Raw genomic sequence first — 23,342 nt, 5'->3', positions numbered from 1 at the left:
AAAGGGTCTTTCACGAAATGTGATAGACAATGCATCTATGGAATTGGGCTTGAGACCCACGTGAGTCATTCTATAGTGGAAACCTGTCCTATGTGATCGGAGATCCCGTGAATTAGGATGGTGAAACAAACTAAAGTCTGACTGTGAGAAGAGAACCTTTGTGAAAAGGGCTCATTCCGTGTATAAGGTGCATTTCTCTTCTAATCTGTATGGCAGGTTGGTCTATACCTTAATGTGTGCCAGATGGTTTCTTTTAAACAAATGAGTTGTTTTCTTGAAACAAAGATGTTGTCCTACAGAACATCTGAAAGGAACACACCTATATGAGTTTGACCACTGGTCATGGTCTATGAGAATTGGGTATTCTCTAGAAACTCATGAAGGGCCTGGAGTATGACTTATAAGCTCCAAACCGCGGGGATGCTTTTGCAGCCTAGTACCAGTGTAGGGCTCTGGTCAAACTTGTTTGCACAAAACTGGCAATTCAAGGCATAGTCCATTGCACAGTTGTGAATAAGTGTAGCCTTTGTCCTAGATGGAAGTTCAACTTAACAGTCTCTGTCGAATACTGGTATATCAATGAGAGAATGAGGGTATTTCTAGTGTGGCTTAAATTTCTTGGTGGGGATTGTTGGAGTAATGGGCTTGGCCCATTTATTCTAAAGCATTAAAAGAATTTAAAGCCCACTATTAATGCTAGAGAATCAATGTTTAATTCCGTACCGGGAATTGAGGAGGATCTCAACCGACTTAAAAGGTGGACTTCTTGTACACCACTTGTGAAGCCGGTAAGAGGAGGACGGTGAACTACACGCGCGCGCGCGCGTTCGCTCGCCTCGCCGGGCCGGGCCGGGCCGTGGCCGTGGCCATGGCCGTGGCCGTGGCCGTGGCCGAGGCCGAGGCCGAGGCGAGGCGCGGCGCGGCGCGGCGCGGTGCGATGTGATGGCTATTTTGCCGTTGACAGCAATTAATCGTGCAATTAAATCTGTAATTAATGGCCATAACCGCATCACCTAAATGACTCTGATGGTGTCCGGGTTCAACGATCCTGAGCACCTGAGTCACTATATAAGGAGTGTCATTCCCCTCATCCATCCTGCACCAGAGCACTGAGGCAACTCGGCTCCTCTCTTCTCCCTCTCCAGTTGCAACAACTGAGTTCCCCAACGCTAATTTCTGCGCGCACAGAATTAGCGTGAGCAGGCCTCCGAAACCTTGCTCGCCTTGAGATCCTGCACGGGATAGGCGGGCAATCAGGTTTTTGGGTAACGCTTTAGCGTGACTGCTCAAAAATACTAAGGCTTTGCCCGATTGTACGACTACTTCCTGGTGGACGAGCCGAACGACTACGTCGACTACATTCTGGTGGCCGAACGACTACGTCGACTACATCTTGGTGACCGTTCGTGGGACTGCACTGCGAACTTCTTCCTGCACCGATTTAGTTCGACTACTTCGACTGAGGCCAACCGAGTAGATGTCTACTCCAGTTGGTAACAGCGCAGCCAATGCCTCCGGCAATGGCCCCGCTTTAGGGTACTCCCTGAAACTTTGGTTATTTATATTGTTTATGCTTATATGTGTGATAAGTATAAACATGTTCACATGTTTTATTTTACTCCTTAAAGTCATAGAAATATTGCTAGTTTATACATTTAATTTTGGAATTAAAATATACCGAAAATTACCTAGATTTGTAACAAGAGGCTCAGCATGCGCAGCAGCCCATACGCATTGGCCATCTGCCTCACGGCCTTCATGTTGTGGCCCTGCCATGCGTCGGCTCTCATGTCGATAGCAAGCAGCACTTCCGCCCATACGCATTGGCCATCCGCCTCACGGCCTTCATGTTGTGGCCCTGCCATGCGTCGGCTCTCATGTCGATAGCACGCAGCACTTCCGGAGCTTCCTCGACGCGGAGGGCGCGGACGAGAATCCTGCGCCGCGCACCGCCCGGCAGGTCTGGCAACCCGCTCATCTTTTCCATGGCCTCGCGCAGCGAGATGGCGCTGGCATGCGGCAAAGCCATCGTATCTTTGGCTCTTTGCTGCTCTCTCTCTGTTTTCTCTCTATCTACGACACGTACGACTACGCTATTTGAAGGCAAATCAAACTAGAATCCGACCGGGACTCTCTCGATCCAGTCTCCCCGCTTCCTTTTTTTTTTCTCAACTTAACAGTCTCTCCGCTTCCGACTCGGCCTTCCTCGTCGAATTCGAGTCGGGAGAGGGCACTAGGATTTGGTTTGGGCCTTAGTCGCACTCGCACCAATGTACTCAATGAGGTGCTTGAGATCCAAATGTTTGATACCCTTATGCTATTGATTCCTTGTCCAAAAGTCAATTTGACATTATCACTGCCATGAAGTGTCAACTATAAGATAAGGATCAAAATCCTTGGTATGATGATCTACTATTCTGCACAATTGGGCTATTTGTTGTTGTGGTGTTGATGTCATTGCCAACAGCCCTGTGACGTGCCTCACTCAACTTGAGGCTGCAGCTATCTGATGCGTTTAGGCTTTAACTAATCATCAGCAATACTGAGGACATTGGATTCAATTTGTTGCCAACAAGAATTTATGAGAATTTACACCGGACTAGATTCTGGATTGATATCCCTCTTGCAAATATGATGTGTACTATTTTCCTCAAGGGTCAAGAAGGTGTGGTATTGCTATGGTAAATTAGGTAGCATTTCAAACCTCTCCTTTTTCTATCCAGTTAACTCAAGACCTCACAGTACATTACCTATACAGTAAAGGTTTGACGGCTACAATATTTTTTTTTTGAAAGATTGATGGCTACAATATTAACGGTGGGATTGCTCGACTCTTTGTGCAGTAAAGTATATAGTAGCAGCGTATGTGTAGCTGTGGGAATGCTCAACCAACATCAAGGGCAACAGAGATCGACATGAGGGATGAATATATGGATGACGTAAGAAATTATGAGATGGCCAGAGACAGAACTACTGCAGTCTCTTTCCTTTGCTTGTCCTAGTTCATCGGAAACAGTTGGTAGGTTGACTCCTGCGTTGACTGACGAAAATAGCTAATCCTTCCGACCCCAAAAAAAAAACATATTCTTCATGGCAACCACTTGACAGAGACGGTTTGTCCAAGCATTTTTCCCGTAATTAGGACTTTGGTCAATTTGCGCATCTCAAGTTTAATTTGAATATGATGAAGTCATTTTGGGGGACACATTTCATCTATGGTGGGAACTAGCAGGTACAGTCGCCACCTCTGCCATGAGCTTTTCTCATGCCATTTTCAACAATGATATTCCAAGTGCTGGCTACTAGCTAGCTAGTGTGTGTACTCCCTCTCTCTCTCTAAAAAAAAGGCTAGTGTGTGTACTCAAGAAGAAGCACGTATATAAACGTCGTAGATAGACTGACACAAGCTAGCGTGGACTCACTCGTCAATCTCGTGTTTGGCAGATCAGAACACAAAGGACAAAGAAAAAAAAAACACGCCCTTTCTTTTCGGTGGTTTATTTGCAGCGAGCGAGCGAGGGTAGCAAGCATAGCAATTAGCAACAAGGCAAACAACTTCCTCCTCCCTTCGATCCACTCGGCGCCGCGGTTGCAGACTTGCAGTCGCAGTCGGTTCCCTCTTCCTTCAATCCTTCCTCCCCGCCCTCCGCCTCCGCCTCGGCCCTTCCTTCTCTTCTCCATCGCTTGCTTGCTTGCTTGTGGTTCCTTCCACACAAACCTACATACAACAGCAGAGGATCGGAGGACAAGAAAGGGAGCCCGTCGGCGGAAGGGGTGCCTGCAGTCTCACCACACCAGTGTCTCTCCCCATGGGGAACTGCGCCAGCGCCATCGACGCCTTCGTCCAGCGGGGCAGCAGGCCGTCGCCGTCGGCTGCTCCGGGTAAGTGCCAACCACCATCAATCACAAGCCAACGCCATTTCCGACTCTCTTCTCCCTCCCAATTAAAGCTCCAATCTTTCCTCCCCTGGAAATGCAACCGCTGGTTCTGTTCACTTATTCTGTCTGTGGTCCGGCCCCTTTTTACTTCAGTACTGGATTTGGCCACTTGCTCATGCTGCAACAAAGCGCGCGTATCTCTTTCACTCTCCCCGTGGCAGTGCCAGTGTGTTGCTAATTCCATCGTGGGTGGGGATGAGATTGAATTTCCTATGCTGCCCAATTTTTCGATTCATGTATATGCTTCCAAAACTCAAACTTTACATGCCTTATCTGCTTGATTGCATACAGCCTAAAACTGTCTTATTTATATACCACCGTCCACCGCACCGGATTTTTTTTTCACAAATCTCTCTTGTATATACCGTAACAAACCTAGGAATAATCATAATCATGTTACTCATCAAGATCAAGCATATGGTGCACTTTCTCAATATATTTTGCCGTATTGCTGTATCAACTGTAAATAAATTCTTGCTGTTGCAACTAAATTGGTTGGTTTCTGCCAATTGCGCTGACTTTTCTGTAGAATAAAGCACCACTTCTTTTTTTTCCTTCAGGAAATGTTTATCTCAATATATTTGGCCGTATTGCTTTATCAACTAAATAAATTCTTGCTGTTGCAACTAAATTGGTTGGTTTCTGCCGGTTGCACTGACTTTTCTGTAGAATAAAGCACCACTTTTTTTCCCCTTTCACAAAATGTTTATCCAGGTCCTTGAGAACCATTGGTATCTTCTTTTACCCGAATGGTTAAATTCACTTTCTCACCTTGTATCTCAATGTCGATGAGCATAAATAACCCTCGACATCTAAATTATTTTGATGCTATGGTAAATTAGTTAGCATTTCTACCCAGTTAACTCAAGACCTCACATTACCTATCTTAAGTGCTGTGCAGGAATGTCTGCATCGAGGAGGACTAGTAGCTCTGCCACCACCGGGAAGCTGTCAACACTGAGTACCAGCACCTTCATGCCATCCACAGTTAGTGGTGTTAGTGCTGACGATGATTATCAAGATGGTCAGATTCTTGAGTCTCCAAACCTCAAAACATACACCTTTGCCGAACTCAAGAGTGCCACCAAGAGCTTCAGGCCCGAGACGGTGCTTGGGGAGGGCGGATTCGGAAAGGTTTACAAGGGATGGGTTGATGAGAAGACCTTGAACCCGTCCAGGAGTACCACTGGTATGGTGGTTGCTGTCAAGAAGCTCAATTCTGAGAGCGTGCAGGGAATGGAGCAATGGCAGGTACGGCAATTCTCAAGTTGCTGTTTTCTTACATTATTAAATGCATGCTTTTGGAAAAATTAATTGCAATTTTAAGGTGGTTTCTGTTTTGATTATCAGGGAAATAGGGAAATGAAGCAGTGAATGCTTACAAAATAGTTCCAGTTTTTATTTAAAAATCATCAAAAGGAAAATCAGCGGATTAGTTCATGTCACTTGAATGTTTGTGGAAACTACAGCTTGCTTTCTTTTTCCAATTTGTTCCTATCATTCACTGATTTTCTTTCTCGATGCATTGTTAACTCGTGCATTGGTCTTTTTTTTCTTTTGGGAGAATGAACCTGAAGTATCCCTGGCACTCTGGTTATTTTTGTTTTTCAAATGACTCCTGTATTGTTCCCTTTTCTACTTACAACCAGAATGCTCTAGTTGTTAGGCCTTAGTGCATGCTCCTGTTCTCTCACCAATTGTTTCACACTTATTATGTCTACTTTGTTTCTGCTTGTAGTCGTATCGACAGAAGGATTTCTGATTTAGGCAAAAGGCTTCCTACTCTCTGATGCTATGCTTGTTTCTCAAAAATAATTGGTTGTTTCCATTGCAGTCTGAGGTCAATTTCCTTGGGAGGATTTCACACCCCAATCTCGTCAAACTCTTGGGATATAGCATGGATGACAACGAGCTACTGCTCGTGTACGAGTTCATGGCAAAGGGGAGCTTGGAGAACCACCTGTTTCGAAGTGAGTATTTTAGCAGATCTTTTCCTAATGATAGTAAAATCCAGCAATAATTCTCTTTATGTCACTTTTTTCCGCACTCTTTATGCCAACTTCGCCTGCAGTAGCGCACTATGCAGATGTTGGCGCTTTATCTGCATCTGCAAACCATTTTCATAAATTATTATATATCGAGCACCATAGTCCATAGTGCTATACAACTAACGAGCATTTTGGAGGATGTCAACGTCAACCAAATTGCCAGAGCTGTACGATATCTTGCTGCTTCAGCCTTCAATTTCTCTTGTCAAGTCAACTTGGAAATTTAAGATGAAAAGTTGGCGCCACTTGTTTGTACCTTTACTATTTTGGGCCATCCATGGATTTCTTTTATGAAACATCCTATTTACTAGTACTGATTATTCACCATTGCCAGGAGGGGCGGTCTACGAGCCACTGCCTTGGAGCCTCAGGCTGAAGATTCTCATCGGTGCAGCTCGTGGCCTTGCTTTTCTTCATTCATCAGAAAGGCAAATCATCTACAGGGACTTCAAGGCTTCCAACATCTTATTAGATTCGGTAAAATACTCTTTCCAGAGGTACTGATAACCAGCTGGTGTTACCTGAACAATACTCTAATCAGCCTAAATCAATGTCATGTTCAGCACTTCAATGCAAAGCTCTCAGATTTCGGATTGGCCAAGCATGGTCCAGATGGTGAGGAGTCTCATGTGACAACAAGAGTCATGGGAACCTACGGCTATGCAGCTCCAGAGTATGTTTCTACCGGTACGTCTTATCTCTATCAGGGTTTATGTTTCTCTCAAAATGTCTACCGTTTTATCCCTTTTCTATTCAGAGTGCTAAATGGTAGCTGATTGCATCTTTCATGAGCTAGGCCACCTGTATGTGAAAAGTGATGTGTATGGATTTGGAGTTGTACTGCTGGAGATGATCTCTGGCCTGAGGGCGCTGGACCCAAGCCGCGTGAGCGAGAAGGTGAACTTGGTGAACTGGGCAAAGCCATTGCTAGCTGACCGGAGGAAGCTTAGCCGAGTGATGGACCCGGGATTGGAGGGGCAGTACAGTTCCAAAGGAGCCCTCCTTGCTGCTCAGCTGACCCTCAAGTGCCTGAACAGTGACCCGAAGAGCCGTCCATCCATGAAGGAAGTGGTGGAGGCGCTGGAGCAGATTGAGTCGATAAAGAGCAGGGTGAGGGAGCCCAGGAGTAGTGGCTCCTTGCGCCGTGGCCAGGGACAGTCACCGAGGAGTGACAGCGCTAGGAAGAACTCCAGGGGCAGGTAGATGCATGGTCACGAGGATACATAGGAGGAACTGATTCTGATGTGGAAATTGTAAATGTAGACCGCATTTTTTGTTGTCATGATGAAGTTTGTGTCGATCATGATGATCAATGTAATAGTATAGCGTTACACTTTTGATGACTTGGTACATGCCTACCTGACATATATATGCATACATTCAACCACTTTCCATTGAAGCCTTGTCTGAGTTGATCGCATCAGATTGCACTAACAATAGCATCCAGTCATTGTCATTCACATCCTTGTTTTCGTCAGTCGTGATTCTGTAGAAGTGCTGAATTTCTATGGTCAAATGTGAAGAAAAAGCAAACACTCGAATCATTAGCAGAAAGATTTTAGCAACCTTTGATTTTTTTTTTGAGGGTCAGCAACCTTTGATATTATAGGGGTGGGGGGACTAGTTGGATTCTTACTTGCTCTTATAGATTACTCCAGGCTGTAGATATTTCAAACTAATGTGATAGTCCAAAGCAATGTGGCATGCTTTTGCATTCCTTTTCGACGTTTCTAGTGGGATGTCCACTAACAAAGCAATAGCTTTTGGTGGTAATGGGGGATTTAAAAATGATTTCGAGGCATTTATGGATTTGATGCCCTGGTTGGATGGTCAAAAGCTGTAACTTGGTTGGAACTAAGCCTACCTGCATATGTCATCAGTCGGCAAAAAAAAGGTGTGTTTCAAGTCCATCTCTGCTATAAGCAACCTCATTGGCTACACATGTGGTTTACGTATCCTAATCCCATGTGTAATTAACAACGTTAGGCATGTCCCGAGTGAGTACTTGACCGGCCATGAGCTCACTTTTGATCCTTGGCAAATTACACTAGCATATATGACCATGCCTACACCAGAATATAAGAGTCGCAAGAAACATCATCATACAAATTGATCTCTCTAGAATCAATATGTGCATAAAGACTTCCAAGCGCTAATTTTGTGCTACTTCAAACTTGCAGAGTACTGTGCGGATTTGATCTTGGGCTGTTGTACTAGTTGTTTTTTTTTCTATTTGTTATATCATCCCGTATAATCTTTAATTTTCTTTTAGTAAATTCAACATCTCTCTTGTCTACTCTCTCCGTTTCAAATTATAGGTCGTTTGATTTTTTTTTACCTCAAATTTGACCACTCGTCTTATTCAAAAATTTATGTAAAATATTATTTCTTTTATTGTGGGGTTGCTTTATCAATACAAGATCTTCAAGAATGACTTAAATTTGACAATGTTTGCACAATTTTTTTGAATAAGACGAGTAGTCAAACTTAGAGTCAAAAAAGTCAAACGAACTACAATTTAAAACAGAGGTAGTAGTTCGTTAAAAAACTTCAAACTTGCAAGTGCTGCCTCGAGGGTACAATAATACTCCATTGTAGTTTAGTCACAATATTTTCTCTAACAATTATAAGTTGTTTAATGATCTTAGAAAGGAAGAAAAAAATAATTAAGGAGTTTGTATCATTTGGTTTTCACTCGAAGTCGACAACAAGAACTGTACCTAATATTGATCCAGCATACTGGACAGTGCTTAATCCATTTTGGCCAGAAAATATATTTTTTTAACAGATTCGTCATTCTTCATCCTTTCACCTACACCCAGCTCTCGTCCCCCTAAACTATTTCCACCTCCCCTAATAACAAGAAAAGAAAAAAATAAAGAAAATTCACATCCCCATCACTCCACTCGCCCGTCCATGGCGTCCTCCTCCACCGCCGCCTCCTCGTCGGCGGCAGCGGCAGCGTATCCCAGAACCCCCTTCTCCCTGCGGCGGCGCCCGGGTCTCCTCGCCTTCCTCTTCGTCTTCCTCTGCTTCATCTCCTTCCAGGTTGGTCCCATTGCCACTCGCCCCTTACTGTCCACTGCAACGGCGAAATGTTAGGTTCATCGATGATTTACTTGCAGAGTTAGGGCTTCTTCCTTACTCATCGTTCCTGCCGCTTCTGTTCCGCAGGTCGTTATCCATGTGCCCTTCGCCAGATCGGCGGTGTCCCAGTGGCTCTTCTCCGGTCACCAAGGGTGAGGACCATCGCCATCGCTCCTTTATTCCTGCGCCATTACAGGTTCTAACTTTGGTGTTTTCTCGCGATTTTGGATTGGCAGTGAGCACCAACGTCCCAAGAACTGCCCTGGGTGTGCCAATTCACAGGTTATTTATCTGAATTTTGGACGCCCAGGATACTCATTTGGCACTGTAGTGCTTCGCTTCCCAGGTTACTGAGTGTGCATCGTGAATGGTTGGCAGGATGTGGGCAGCGCTGACAAGAAGATTGCGTACACCGACCAGTATGGCCGGATCAAGCTGTTCAAAGTCACCGCCAGAGAGTTTGCGTCGTCCTCTATCTGGGAGAACCCATGGTTGCCCAGAGATAGCCAACCGATAGCCAGAACCGTACGTGCTGAATAACACCATGCTATTTGTGTGGAAAAGTTGGTAGGTTGTTCTTGATTGTACATCTCATGGGTGTTTCTTCTGCTGTTGCACCAGCAAGAGGCTGCTGAGGATCTTCTACTAGCCAATGGATCAGAAGCCACCAATCTTTCAAGTGCTGAAACTCTGGCAACTAAAAGCGCTGATCCGATCAAATTAAAGCGACAGGTCAATTTCATTCGGCCGTTTGTAGTGGATAGAAATGCAGTACAATGGTTATCTATTTATGTTGTGAGAATTTTTGTTTGGTTTACTCGGTCATGTGCTATCTGTTTATGTTGTGATAATTTAGTGACTATGAAATGCAGTAAAATGGTTATTTATTTATGTTGTGAGCATTCTTGTTTGGTTTACTCTCTGATGTGTTAATTTTGCCCATCTGAGTGGATCTGGTGTGCTGCTATTGCTTCTCTAGGTATTTCGGCGTAGAAGAAAAGAACAGAGGGTACAGGAGTTGCTTCAGGTGGATAAGAAGGTTGAACTTGAGATGCGAAATGCGGCAATAAACAGCTCAAGGAACTTTGATAATAAAGTTAGGGGCAGCTACAACGTATGGAGGCAGGAGTTCCGCTTTACTAATACTGATTCAACCCTAAGGCTCATGAAAGATCAGATAATAATGGCCAAGTTATATGCCACTATTGCACTTTCCCAGAAGGAACCAGACATGTATGCCTTGCTCATGAAGTGCATAAAACAAAGCCAAACAGCCATTGGGGATGCGCTTATCGATAGCGAACTCGATTCAAGGTACTTCATTTCACTTCTGAAAATTAATCAGGTTGGATCGTTTCCACTTTGGTGTTAAGGATAAGTTTCTTATCACCCCTCATTTCTGCAGTGCTTTAGAGAGAGCAAAAGCAATGGGGCATGTGCTGTCTTCGGCTAGAGATGCTCTGTACAGCTCGAGTGAAGTGTCAAGAAAATTGCGTGCTATGCTTCAGTCTACAGAACTAGATATTGATGCAGTTAAGAAACAAAATTCATTCCTGGTTCAGCATGCTGCAAAGACTGTCCCCATGCCCTTGCACTGCCTACATATGCAGCTGACCACCGATTATTATTTTCGTGATGGTGTGACGAAGGAGCATTTTCATGATGCTGCTTTGAAGGAGGAAGAAAATAAAGCAAAGCTTGAGGATAGGTCACTCTATCACTATGCTATATTTTCTGATAATGTCCTTGCAGCCTCAGTAGTTGTCAGATCAACTGTGACAAATGCCAATGAACCAGAGAAGCATGTGTTCCACATTGTCACTGATAGACTTAATTTTGCAGCCATGAAGATGTGGTTCATCGCTCATCCTCCCCAGCTGGCTACTGTTCATGTGGAGAACATAGACAATTTCAAGTGGCTCAATTCATCGTACTGTTCTGTTCTGCGGCAACTTGAATCAGCTCGGCTCAAAGAATATTACTTCAAAGCACATGATCCATCGTCACTTTCTGATGGAAACGAGAATCTTAAGTACAGGAACCCCAAATATTTGTCTATGCTCAACCATCTAAGGTTCTACATGCCAGAAATACACCCGAAGCTTGACAAGATATTGTTTCTCGATGATGATATTGTTGTGCAGAAGGATTTGACGCCCCTATGGGATATTGATCTTAAAGGGATGGTAAATGGTGCCGTTGAAACCTGTAAAGAGAGTTTTCATCGCTTTGATACTTATCTCAACTTCTCACACCCAAAGATATCAGAGAACTTCGATCCACGTGCTTGTGGGTGGGCGTTCGGAATGAACATGTTTGACCTGAAGGAGTGGAGGAAGCGAAATATCACTGGAATATACCATTATTGGCAAGATTTGGTAAGTATGAACCAGTAGTTTGCTGTTGATTGTACTTTTTAATCACATTTTCCATCGTGTGTCTTCTGTCTATGACAGCTATGGTACATAAATAACTTGTAATGAATTTTGTTATTTTACTTACTAATAGAAGACATGTTGCAGAATGAGGATCGCAAGCTGTGGAAGCTGGGTACATTGCCTCCGGGACTGATTACTTTCTACAACCTGACATACCCATTGAATCGTACTTGGCATGTCTTGGGCCTTGGATATGATCCAGCTGTTGACATTGTTGAGATCGATAATGCTGCAGTAGTTCATTACAATGGGAATTACAAGCCCTGGCTTGACCTTGCCATTTCCAAGTACAATCTGTACTGGTCCAAGTATGTAGATCTTGACAGCTCCCACGTTCAGCATTGCTATGCGAGTAAACAATGACATGTAAATCTTCATCCAGTTTTATTTTTCCTTTTGGAGCATAAGTTATTCACTAGGAGATGGTTAGACAGAGTAGTGGCATGTCTAACATAGTTTAGCCTTCATAATCTTGTCATTCTCCTGAATAGTAATGTGTCTACTCTTGTATCAACTGGTGAACATGGTGATTTATACCCTGCAACAAAGTAGGTGTTCTTTTGTTCACTTTAGAATTTGCTGTACCTTGAATGAATTGCAAAAAGAATAAACCTTCACATCAATGCAGAAATTCAACTTCTTATGTCCTGCGATGTGAACACTGTAGTTATAATGGAGTACTGATTTTAAGAATGTTGAAAAAATGGCTGTACAGCAAAGCTCTCAATCTCAGAACTGTGCCAAAAAGCCTAGAACAAAATGGCCTTGTTATGGATCAGTTAACTAAAATAGACTAGCAGTGAACATATGTTGTTAGTCTCATTTATACTGTAGATGGAATCGAAAATGGTATTGCTAATGGTATAATGCCTCTGTATATGGTACTTTATTTTCCATATTCTTAGAAAAGTGGATTCTAAGAAACCATCTGTATTTTTGAATGATTGTATGGCACCATTCGAAGATCTATCTCAGTGAACTATAACTAATGCAAGCCCTGAAATTAAGACCAGGATAGCTCATGTGTCCTGCTGTAGGCACTGCTATTCTAAAAGATACTGGCGTGACTTTCTTATTATTATTCTTATTCATGACTTAAGAAACACAAATATATTGTCAGAAATGATGAGTCATATACAATGGACGATACAATGCTGTTTGTTAATTTTGCAGCACACTAAGAAAACAACCGAAATACAGCAAAGTTCAATATACAATTAGTACTAACATAGTACTCACTATATGGTGATTACTCTTCATATGACATGACATGGCATGGCTGAGTACTGAGGTACGTATTTCTCATATTACGCATTTCAACAGCAGCATCACTTATTAACCACTCTCTGGGCGATGGCTTTGAGCACAGCACACCAATCTGGATGATGGCAGCCAAACATTCCTTGGTTCTGATTATATATCTTGTAGCATTTCTCTTGTTTGCTTTGTAATGAAGCCAGATTGTGGATCTGCTATTTCCATGACCTTATCAGGAAGAGCAGCCTCGGCAAAGTAATATAGGCTTAACCCATCTCAGAACATATCATCTGTTGGGTTTCTTCCTGTAAACATCTCAATTAAAGTAATGCCGAGACTGTATACTGCAAGCCCTTCTCCATATTCTATAATAGAATAGAACAATTTGGAGCATAAATAAGTATGTGCAAAACTTGTTTACGAACATACACCTAATTGAATCTAATAATGTAAAGCAGATAGAAGCATATTGAAGTTACCTGGGGCAAAATATCCTATGGAGCCTCTTATTCCGATGGTATTTGAATTTAAGAAGTTGTTCTTGCAGCTCCATTTAGAATCCTGGCTTCTGCAACACAAACCCTCATGTCCTGAGTAAGAAGAATGTTGCTGGGCAACACAAGCCCTCATGTACTGAGTAAGAAGAATGTTGTTGGGCTTGAGATCGCAGTGGATGGTCGATGTCTGGCAACCATTGTGAAGGTAGTCTATAGCTTCTGCAATGTCAGTGGTGATATATAACCTCTGTTCCAAGGTGAGTGCTCCATTTCCACTTTGGCTTTCAGTATATAAGTGGATCCAGCTGTCCAAACTTCCTTTTGGCATGAACTCGAAGACTAGTGCTCTGAAGTCTTGACCTTGGTGGTTGTTGCACAGGATGTGATGACCTTTACAAGGCATCGGTGCCTCACCCTTCGCAGTGCTTCACATCCAGTCTGGAAACTTCTGCACGATCCTGGTTGCTGAAGATTAAATACCTTGACAGCCACAAGAACACCGTGATTTTGAACAGTACCTCTGGAAACTGAATCATATCTTCCCTTCCCCAGAAGATTGGTATCTGAGAACCCATCAGTCCCTTTGAGCATTGCATCGTATGAGGAGATGACAGTTGTGATTTCTTCACTGCCGCCTTAGACCTTCTGCAAAGAAATGCAGCTAGAGCAAGCCCAGAGAATAAAACCAGGATAGCTCCTGTTGTAGGCGCTGCTATCCTAATAGACAGTGACATGGCATTCTTAATTTTCCTTGCAGGAGAGTCTGGGCATTGTGGTAGAAGGTAGATGGACCTGTGGTATTTCACCATATAACTCATTGTTTCCAACTATTGATAGCCCAGTTAGATTCTTGAAAATCCCTTCTTTTGGTACTTCACCTTGTAAATTACTGAAGGATAGATCAAGGAGTAGCAGCGATGTTGAATTACCTACGAGTTCTGGGATTGGTCCTGAAAATTATTGTGGGCAAGGTACAACTCATGCAAGTTGACAATGCTACCTAGGTTCCCTGGGATGCCGCCCTTCAGCTTGTTGTCTGTCAAATTCAATAGAATGAGGCCTTTTAATTCTTCAGCATAGTTTCCTCTATTAATTCTTCAGCATGGAAGGTATGCTTCCATGTAACGAATTTCCATCCATTAAAAGGAATTCTAGCAATAGGATTGGTACCTTCTGTGATCATGACATTTGGAACAACCAAGCTTGACATCCACTCACTGTCGAAGTACAGACCGTGCTGAGTTGAATATAGGAAAACCGGACCCTTTTTTGTTTTGAAACTACCATCAAAAGTAAATCCACGAATTAAGTAACAAAAAACTATGGTGAAAGGTGATCATCTTACTACGCCATCTTGGAACAGCTTCTCGCCTCAGATTCACTATGACTTGATGGTGACAAATTCGACTCCTTGTGTTCTTTCCCTTAAGCGACTAAATGGTATGACATCGACCGACTCAGATATCTGGACAAAAGTTTCACTTCACAATAGATGAAGGAACAAGACCTCTGGACAGCACACGAACAATAAGCAATCAAGTACACTGGCCAATTTGTATCACCGGTGAATCAATTAACACTGTATATACAGAAAATTTACTCACTGGGAATTGATGAAAATCGTATAATAAAGACGCAAACTTTTGAGTCAGCAGAGAATAGCAAGCAGAACATTTTGAGTCAGCCGACAAGAAGCGACAAATACACCAGCAATTCGCCATGGTCATGGTTAGCACAGATCCTTACAGCTCGTCCGAAGTCATCTATCTATCTAACCTGACACGCGTATCAAGCCCGCACCGTACCTAATAGCCATGGAAGCCTACAGGCAGGGATCAATTATTGATGTAAACTCAAGTGTACCTATGGTAAATCCATTACTGTATTTCTTCCTTTTAGGTGCCGAGCATCCTGCAACGCAACAACGAAGCCAAACAACCACAACACCACACTGCTATTATAATCCACCACATTCTTCTTTATTGTACTGTATGTCTTTCTTGCAAAGATGAAGCTGGGCAAAGTTCCTGGAAGGATAGGATAACCACCACTGGTTCACACCTCAGGATACGTACTACTATCACGTCCATTACTCTTTATTCAATGTTACAACCATTCCCAACATCACATATTTCATGTTGTATCCACCTCCGGTGCGCCTCGACTGTGCACGATTTCATCCTTGTCAATCTACATGTTTGGCTTCAGGTTGAGCCTAGATGCCAGCTTCTGGCCGATGGATGCATCGCACTGCAGCATAGGGGTAAATACACTCAGGTTTCAGCACCAAGATCAAAAGATAAGGATATGCACAGTTGTACATGGCCTTGTGCATTTCACCAAAAACCAACAAAAACAAATACCTGAGACCAGTAGGAGATCCAAATGCTACGATGCTCATGGGTAACACGAGGATCTGAGAGAGCGTCAACCACGCGCTGGATGAACCGGTCTTGCCTGTGTGTTACCACACCAAAATACTTTAATTAGCCAAACAACAGCTCAAACCCTTCCCATGCCTCAAAATCAATTAAACTCAGGTGGGAGGGCAAACCTTGCAGGGTCGAAGGATCGGTATCTCTCACCAGCCTGCTTGAAGTTATTCTCCTTATGGATAATGCACTGCAGACCCAACATTACCAGATTATAGATTAGCTCAATGACAACTTTTCCAACAGTCATCCACATATGCAGTACATCAAAGCTATGCTAATTGCTAAGCACAGCGTAGCCACCAGAGCATACTGGAACATAATGGCATATTGTTATAATTTAAGTATACTCACCTTCTCACGGCAGCCTGTCAGAACACGGGGAGGGATAGGAACCTTCTCAGCATGACGGACTGTATCAAACCTCGAAGGGAAGTAGTTCACCTGAAAAAAGCAAGGAAAATAGATGTACGTGCAAATGAGATTTCATTTTATTTATGTTAATGGCTATAAATACTGTATAATGGACGCAATAGACCCGCATGCTAAAAGGAGGTAAAAATGCCAAAGAACAAAGTACCTCTTCATCCCTGTGCATGAAGTTCATGAAGCCATCATGGTGGTTGTTGTGGTGAGCACATTTTGGTGCATTCACAGGAAGCATCAGATAGTTTGGACCAAGGCGGTGCCTTTGGGTGTCAGCATAGGAGAAAATTCTCGTCTGAAGTAGCTTATCGTCAGAATAGTGGATTCCAGGGACAATGATAGCTGGGCAGAAAGCAATCTGTTCATTTTCTGCAAAGAAGTTATCGATGTTCTTGTTCAGGACCATCCTTCCAACAGGCTGCAGTGGGATGATATCCTCTGGCCAGGTCTTGGTGACATCAAGTGGGTCAAAATCAAATTTATCCTCATGGTCAGGATCAATGGTTTGTATGTAAAGCTTCCATTCTGGGTAATTCACAGCCGCAATAGAATCATATAGATCCTTTGTGGCATGGCTGTGGCAGGTGCCTCCAACAGTAACAGCTTCATCATCCAACAAGCATTTCACACCGCAAGTAGGCTTCCAATGGAATTTGACAAGGTGAGGTTTTCCAGCCCTGTTGATCAAGGTGTAGGTGTTCACACCAAAACCCTCCATGTGCCTGTAGTTGAGTGGGATGCCAACATCATCAAAGAGGAAGGTGAACATGTGCATGCTCTCTGGGTGGTGTGAGAAGAAATCTACTATTCTCCAGTTCTCCTGCAAATTGGTCTTTGGGTTTGGCTTGAAAGCATGAACCATGTCAGGGAATTTCATCCCATCCCGGATGAAAAAGACAGGCATGTTGTTACCCACAAGGTCAAAGTTACCCTGAAAAAAGCACAACGAAATCCATCAAGAACTATCCCTTGGATATAAAAAGGTCAATATAAGGTGTCAGCAACTGGGAGAAAGTTAATGAACAGCATAGAAATAGGTCAGCAGCATGTCTCGATCAAAGAATATCCTAAACTCCCAATGACAAGGTGAACAGTCAATTGCATAGGCCCACAAGTTTAAAAGGGGGAGGGGGTAATCAGCCATTCAACTGTGAAAACAATGAATGGTTGGATGTAAGATATCATTAACAGGTCATGGCAAGGATACTATTCAAGTTGTTATAGCTCCAATGCTATGTTAAAAATTGTTACTACAGTTTTTGATGAATGTGTTAGGAATATATAGACAGAAACATATTAGCCAAAATTTGTCGCAGAACTTGCAGTAGTTTTTGAAGAAGTTATCATTACAACAAACAGAGCAGTTAAAATAGATACACATTTTGCAGGGAAGCAAGTTAAGATTTGTCATCAGTACCTCTCTGGTGTAGAACTTGACAGCAAAACCACGTGGATCCCTCAAGGTCTCAGGGCTTCCCCGCTCATGCACAACTGTGGAGAACCGAACAATAACAGGGGTCTGAACCCCAGGAGCTCGGAGAAAATCAGCACATGTAAGGTGAGAAACATCGTGAGTTACTTCAAAGAAACCCTTGGCACTGGCTCCCCGTGCATGAACTACACGTTCAGGGATACGTTCCCTGTCGAACTGAGCAAGCTTTTCAATCAGATGGTAGTCCTCAAGGAGGATGGGTCCTGCCAGAGAAGAATACATCATGTCAGTCCATGAATGAGCAATGGTGTGTAATAATTCCAAAACACAAGTGCTGCTGGTAGACACAAAAAAAAAGAACTAAAAAAGAAGCTGCTGGGTCTTTTTTCGGCATCACTGATAGTAACATATTGGTTATAAACTTATAATAGGTGCACATATATCATGTAACTGTTGTGGTACTTTCTGTGACGATGACATGTAGAAGAACAAAACTTGAGTCCCAATCACTTTCAAGGTCATAGGAGAACAGGGATTACGTTCTTCTGGTAGTAATTCAGCCCTACCCAGGTAATCGTCGTAGGTAGGTGTAAAAGGTCAGTAACAATCAGCTACGGTGATTACCCCCTCACTTTACTATCATGAAATTGCTCATCAAGTTAGATTTATTTATCAGTATGACTGAATGATGGCATATTATCTGAAAGGCAATTTATTCCCTCAAGAAAAAATAAATAGTATGACAGCAACTGGGGAAAATATGCAGACAAAAGACTGAAACATAAGGTTTTTCGCCCTAGAGTTGATCAAGGAATGCGACCCCCCCCCCCCCCCCCCCCCAATAGAAGCAGGCTAACCAATCCATACGGAATAGCAATGAAAATTGTACACATAGATTTAAGTGAAAATAGCTTCAAGATGCAAACTTTGGATGAGCATAGCAAGTAGCAAGGCACAATCGGTCACGTCTAGTAGTGTTGTTAGAATCGAGGTTGCACAGCCCAGTTGTCCTGAGATGAGGAGGAGAGAAGAAACCTCTGATTCCCCAGGGGTGCCCCAGATCATCGCATCGCGAGTTCGCGACCATGTATCCGTGTGATTAAGCTCACCCACATGAGGCACGTATGCTAAACGCAGGTTCACATAAGGGGCAGGGGGGGGGGGGGGGGGGGGGGGGAGAAAAAGAGAAATAAGGGAAGCAAGGGCAGAAGCGACAGAGCAAGAGTCGGTGGGCCGACCTCGCTGGCCGACGGTGAGGGCGGAGTTGTTGTTCCAGACGGGGGCGCCGGAGTTGGTGGTCCAGAAGCTGGAGTTGTTCCCGCTGGACGGGCGGTGCTGCAAGAACCAAGAAGAGGGGAAATCCGATCAGATCGAGGACCTCTAGTAGGGAGGGAGGGAGGGCAGGAGCCAGGAGATGGCTGAAAGGCAGGACTGACCTTGTACGGATCCATGGGGATCGCGGCGGGGATTGGGCCCTGGTGAAGCTGTGTTTGCTTATTGCTTGGGGGGAAGGAAAGGAGCAATGGTGGTTGACGATAAGGACGAGGGGCAAGGGGAAGAAGCAATGCAAGAGGAGAAATATAATGGCGAGGAGGACGGTTTCGTGCTCCGCTCGATCAAAAATTCGCCTCCCCGTTTTATCAAAAAAAAAATCGCCTCCCCGTCCACGTGGACTTGTTTACTATTTCAGCCGGTCGCGGAAGGGCCCACTTGCAGACACAGAGAGGGCGCCTTGTGCTACACCTATGTTTTCTGGTGTGCGTGCTTGCCACGAACAATGTACAGTAGTAATTTTTTATCTTTAGAATTCTGTTGCAAAAGTTGTAGGTTTTTTTTTTGCCAGAGTTGTCCCGAGACAAGACAATAATCACTCGGTTGGTTGTAGTTTGTGGCTGGTACTGATTTGTTGTGAAAAAAAAGTACTGTTGGTTGGTTGGTTGGTGATTAGAGACTAGTGTTGATTTGGTGTGAGAAAAAAATACTGCTGCTGGTTACCAGCAAAACAGTGTGAATATCGACGTATGTATGTGCAGTATATGCATACAAACTGATGGAGCAGACTCTATCTATTCCTGTATGGCGACCGAGGCGGCATCCGCCATGCGACTCCTCCCTTCACACGACGTGGTGGCATAGGAGAGAAGGCGCGGACAGAGCTCCTTGCTGATGGTGACAGATAGATGGATAGAACTATGGCATGGGACATTTCGTGTTCTGTTTGTACTTTCGGTTTTGGATCAGCTGCCTCTCTTTTTCTTTCCTTTTTTCTTTTTTGAACTGTGTGTGTGGATCGGCTCATCAGCTCCGTGACAACGGTGTGCGTCACTCACTGTACGTACGTATGGCCGGGTTCGCACTCCGATCCACAGATTAGGTTAGATCAATAAAAAATTCAAAACTTTATCCGGTCAGTACATGATTCATCGTCGCGATATAGTCTCCGTTCGATGCGCTGTAGTTGGTGGCAGGTGCTAATTTGTTGTTAGAGAAAAGTACTGCTGGTTGGCTGGTGGCTGTTGTCTGATGCTGGTTTGGTATGAAATAAAAATAATATTGACTGCATGTAGCGATCAGAGTGATAAAATCTTTATTTATTTTTAAAGAAAGAATTATTTTCTTGCTTCGTTTTGGGCTTGGGCCTTTCTAAGCCAAAACGTTCTCACGTCCCACCTTTCTGGCCTGATACGTTTCTGGGCTCTAGCTCATGCAAGAGAGAGCAGGGAATAACACAATCAATCTAATGTGACGGATTTTTTAAAATTATCCCATTGCAGCGTACTGTTTCATGTGTCCGACTTTTTTCATCCGTATGCATATCACAAATTCATAATTAAATAGTAGATATATAGCTTTCAGGTAAAATCGGACTATAATGGATTATACACTCCGGTAAAACTCGCAAGACTAGGACATTATTTTGGAATGAAATCTTACGGTTATCGTGTTCTTTTAAAAATCTTTAAACTAAGCAGTATAGTTATATATTAACCGTGGCAACGCACGAGCACTATGCTAGTCATCATTATATTTCTAGCATACCATGTTGTTTTATTTTCTTTTAAGAAAAGAGAAAAATCTAATTTTCACCTTCGAACTATCGCAAAAGTCTGATTTTCAACCTTCAACTACAAAATCGGACAACATAGGTCATCCAACTGTCAAAACCGGGCAAATTTGTCCCTTGGGGAGGTTTTGAAGGTGATTTTGCATTTTCTAAAAGAATTAAATAAATCTTATTAGATCTAAAAAATCAAAACTAATTCACTTTAAATCAAGAAAATATGAAATTAGTACCTAAATTTTCTAAAAATATAACCTATCTATTATTGCTCCATTTGAATATAAGTTATTAAAAATAATAGGCATAACTGCAATCAACCAAATATTATGAACATAAAAAATTAGATCTGAATAGCCCATAAGTCATGTGACAATATATAGATAGGTTACATTTTTAGAAAACTTTTGATACCCATTTCATAATTTTTTGACTTAAAATGAATTACTTATAAATTTTTTAGTGTAAAATTGAATATTTTTAATTCTCATAAAATAGAAAACCACATTCAAAACCACCCCATGGGCTAAATTTGCCCGGTTTTGAGAGTTGGATGGCCTATGTTGTCCGATTTCGTAGTTGAAGGTTGAAAATTAGACTTTTGCAATAGTTGGAGGGTGTAAATCAGACTTTTCTCTTAAGAAAAAGAAACAGAGCATGTCGAGAAGTGGAGGTTCATTACAATTTTATGAACGTCCTTGGAAGATTGACGGTGCATTGTGATGATAACATGCATTGCCGTTGCCGACCACTGAAAAGAACAGCTAGCTAGCTGAAACACATGAGCACCATACCGGCGCTAATTGGAATACGGTGAACGGTGTCCATAAGACCATGCATAACATCAGTTTGTATCTTTCTAATGATATACAAAGCTGCAACCAGCTGCAAATTGAAAAAAAAATGCAGTAATTTTCCTTCCATGCTCTATGTAAAGAAACTGACTGCAGTAAAAAAGATCGCAGCTACTTTTTCCTTTTAAATAAATCCTATAAACACTGTTTCTACTGCGTGTTAAATTAACATTCTATTTCTACTGGAAAAAAAGAATGAGTGGGAATCGACGGGTAATCACCCAAAAAAAAAAGAAATAGCTTAATAACTAGCTAGGCCTGACGACGAATTCCAGCCCACTTATCATATCACACGCAACTAGCAGCCCACTTGTTATTTGGTGGTATTTGGGGCCCACTTGTTACTCTGTGAAGGCCTAATAGAGGCCCAGGCGCCGATTGAAAAAAAATCAAACAAATGTGCTGCTGTCAAGTACGTAGTAGAATCTATCCTGTGAAGGCCCTTCTTCGACCGGGAGGCTATATGTCGCCCGCGCTACGAATTTCACATCCATCGCCTGAAGGAATGTGCGCTCATTGTTCGATTATTTTAGGCCCAATAATAGTTTTCTCAAATCAGCCTACACATAGATGCGTTGATGGTGCTAGTAGCGGCAGGATATACCAGACAAATTTGTTGCATGTGATAGCGACGTCCATGCATATGATAGAACTTCAGGCGATGGATGTGATTTCTTACACATGCATGATGATAGCAGGCATATACATGTGATTTTTTACACATGCATCCGGCATGTATACTGCAATATGGCAGGCTTGCTCCATAGTAATTATTTTATTTTTTTCTCCTTTGTTTTTTTCTTAATATTTTTTTATTGCTTCTTTCAATTTTTTTTCGAGCAAGCATGAACACTAATAATTCACGTTATTCTTTTTTATTTTTCTTTACCATGCTCTACTTTTCTTCTTTTATATTTTTCTTTATCAAATTATTTTCTTATTCAGTATTAAGTTTTTTTGAGTTTTCTTATATTTTCCATTTCATTTATATGTCCCTTCCATTTATGGTTTTAAATAGCGGGCTATGACAAATAGCGGCGTATTTTTTCCGGAGGCTATAGCGGGCTATAACAAATAGCGGTTTACTATTAAACTATAAAAATACAAGTAATAGATGCACAAAAATATAGTAATTAGCGAATTTCATAAACATAAATATGTTTCTAGAGCTGTGAGAACATTACTTAAGTTGATAATACAATAAAAATCATACAATCAAATATTTATTTGTCCAAAAGACCAAAACAATAGCACTAAGCTAAGGATAAAGGTTATAGCAGAGCTAAAGCTATGCTATTTAGCGCAGTTATAGCCCAATTTAACGTCCATAGCTATCATAGCGGTACAAATACAAATAGCGTAGCAGGAACCCTCTAAAAAAGCTATAGCGGGGCTATAGCCGCGCTATAGCCCGCTATTTAAAACCATGCTTCCATTAGTTGATTTGTTTTCTCCATTTTTTCTTTCCCTTCTATTGTTATTTCTCTTTTCTCATTGGCGTGATCTTCTTTCTTCCCTTTGTTTATTTTTCTTGTCTCATTGTAACATTTTTTTTCTATTTCTTTCTTTCTTTTCTTGGCATGGCAGGTTACTTTGTATCCTAATCTTTCTCAATTTTGTAAAATTAGTTTTAGATGTATACATTTCTTTTTTAGATTATATTTTTTTCATATAATATAGATTTTGTGATTTATAACACTTGATTATTTTTTTATTTTTTATTTAACTTTTTAGTTGGTTTTCTTTTCCCTCGTTCCCAGCTAAGAATTTTTAATTTAATTATTTTACTTCTTAATGAATTCTATTTTACATACTCACTCATAACAACCGTAATAATAATTGATAATTTTTTACCTAATATGATTTTTCCTATT

At 42.2% G+C, this 23,342-nt stretch overlaps 3 protein-coding genes across 4 annotated transcripts; 2 read left to right on the top strand and 1 right to left on the bottom strand.

The window, feature by feature from the left end:
- Positions 1-3,450: 3,450 nt before the first annotated feature.
- On the top strand, positions 3,451-7,386 carry LOC120704549 (probable serine/threonine-protein kinase PIX13). Of its 2 annotated transcripts, none has more exons than XM_039988980.1 (6): positions 3,451-3,882; positions 4,841-5,190; positions 5,774-5,909; positions 6,322-6,464; positions 6,551-6,674; positions 6,784-7,386. In XM_039988980.1, the coding sequence occupies exons 1-6, from the start codon at positions 3,810-3,812 to the stop codon at positions 7,188-7,190; spliced, it is 1,233 nt and encodes a 410-aa protein (XP_039844914.1). In that variant the 5' UTR covers positions 3,451-3,809; the 3' UTR covers positions 7,191-7,386. The 2 variants fall into 2 exon arrangements, with proteins under 2 accessions (XP_039844914.1, XP_039844916.1); XM_039988982.1 differs by having other exon boundaries at positions 4,831-5,190.
- Positions 7,387-8,837: 1,451 nt separating this feature from the next.
- LOC120704547 (probable galacturonosyltransferase 3) lies at positions 8,838-14,194 on the top strand. Its single transcript, XM_039988978.1, has 9 exons — positions 8,838-9,035; positions 9,162-9,226; positions 9,311-9,356; positions 9,453-9,599; positions 9,696-9,806; positions 10,054-10,388; positions 10,480-11,452; positions 11,597-13,523; positions 13,646-14,194. Exons 1-8 carry the CDS (start codon positions 8,904-8,906, stop codon positions 11,873-11,875), a joined length of 2,088 nt encoding a protein of 695 aa, XP_039844912.1. The 5' UTR covers positions 8,838-8,903; the 3' UTR covers positions 11,876-13,523; positions 13,646-14,194.
- A 936-nt stretch (positions 14,195-15,130) lies between these two features.
- LOC120704548 (catalase isozyme B) lies at positions 15,131-19,177 on the bottom strand. The gene is made up of 8 exons (XM_039988979.1): positions 18,993-19,177; positions 18,795-18,891; positions 17,542-17,819; positions 16,279-17,055; positions 16,053-16,142; positions 15,821-15,888; positions 15,630-15,723; positions 15,131-15,516 (listed from the first exon to the last, which is right to left on the bottom strand). The coding sequence occupies exons 1-8, from the start codon at positions 19,005-19,007 to the stop codon at positions 15,457-15,459; spliced, it is 1,479 nt and encodes a 492-aa protein (XP_039844913.1). The 5' UTR covers positions 19,008-19,177; the 3' UTR covers positions 15,131-15,456.
- Positions 19,178-23,342: the final 4,165 nt, after the last annotated feature.

Source organism: Panicum virgatum, chromosome 4K, assembly GCF_016808335.1.
Source record: "Panicum virgatum strain AP13 chromosome 4K, P.virgatum_v5, whole genome shotgun sequence".
Taxonomy (NCBI): domain Eukaryota; kingdom Viridiplantae; phylum Streptophyta; class Magnoliopsida; order Poales; family Poaceae; genus Panicum; species Panicum virgatum.
The sequence above is the reverse complement of the archived record's forward strand: the minus strand, read 5'-3'. Positions and strand labels throughout refer to the sequence as shown.

Coding starts and splice junctions, on each gene's coding strand:
- LOC120704549 (XM_039988980.1), top strand. CDS start 3,810: ATGGGGAACTGCGCCAGCGCCATCGACGCCTTCGTCCAGCGGGGCAGC. Junction 5,191..5,773: donor AGGGAATGGAGCAATGGCAG/GTACGGCAATTC, acceptor TTTCCATTGCAG/TCTGAGGTCAATTTCCTTGG. Junction 6,675..6,783: donor TCCAGAGTATGTTTCTACCG/GTACGTCTTATC, acceptor TTCATGAGCTAG/GCCACCTGTATGTGAAAAGT.
- LOC120704548 (XM_039988979.1), bottom strand. Junction 17,820..18,794: donor CCTCACCGTCGGCCAGCGAG/GTCGGCCCACCG, acceptor CTTCTCTGGCAG/GACCCATCCTCCTTGAGGAC. Junction 15,517..15,629: donor GGATCTCCTACTGGTCTCAG/GTATTTGTTTTT, acceptor CCTATGCTGCAG/TGCGATGCATCCATCGGCCA.
- LOC120704547 (XM_039988978.1), top strand. CDS start 8,904: ATGGCGTCCTCCTCCACCGCCGCCTCCTCGTCGGCGGCAGCGGCAGCG. Junction 10,389..10,479: donor GATAGCGAACTCGATTCAAG/GTACTTCATTTC, acceptor TCATTTCTGCAG/TGCTTTAGAGAGAGCAAAAG. Junction 11,453..11,596: donor ACCATTATTGGCAAGATTTG/GTAAGTATGAAC, acceptor GACATGTTGCAG/AATGAGGATCGCAAGCTGTG.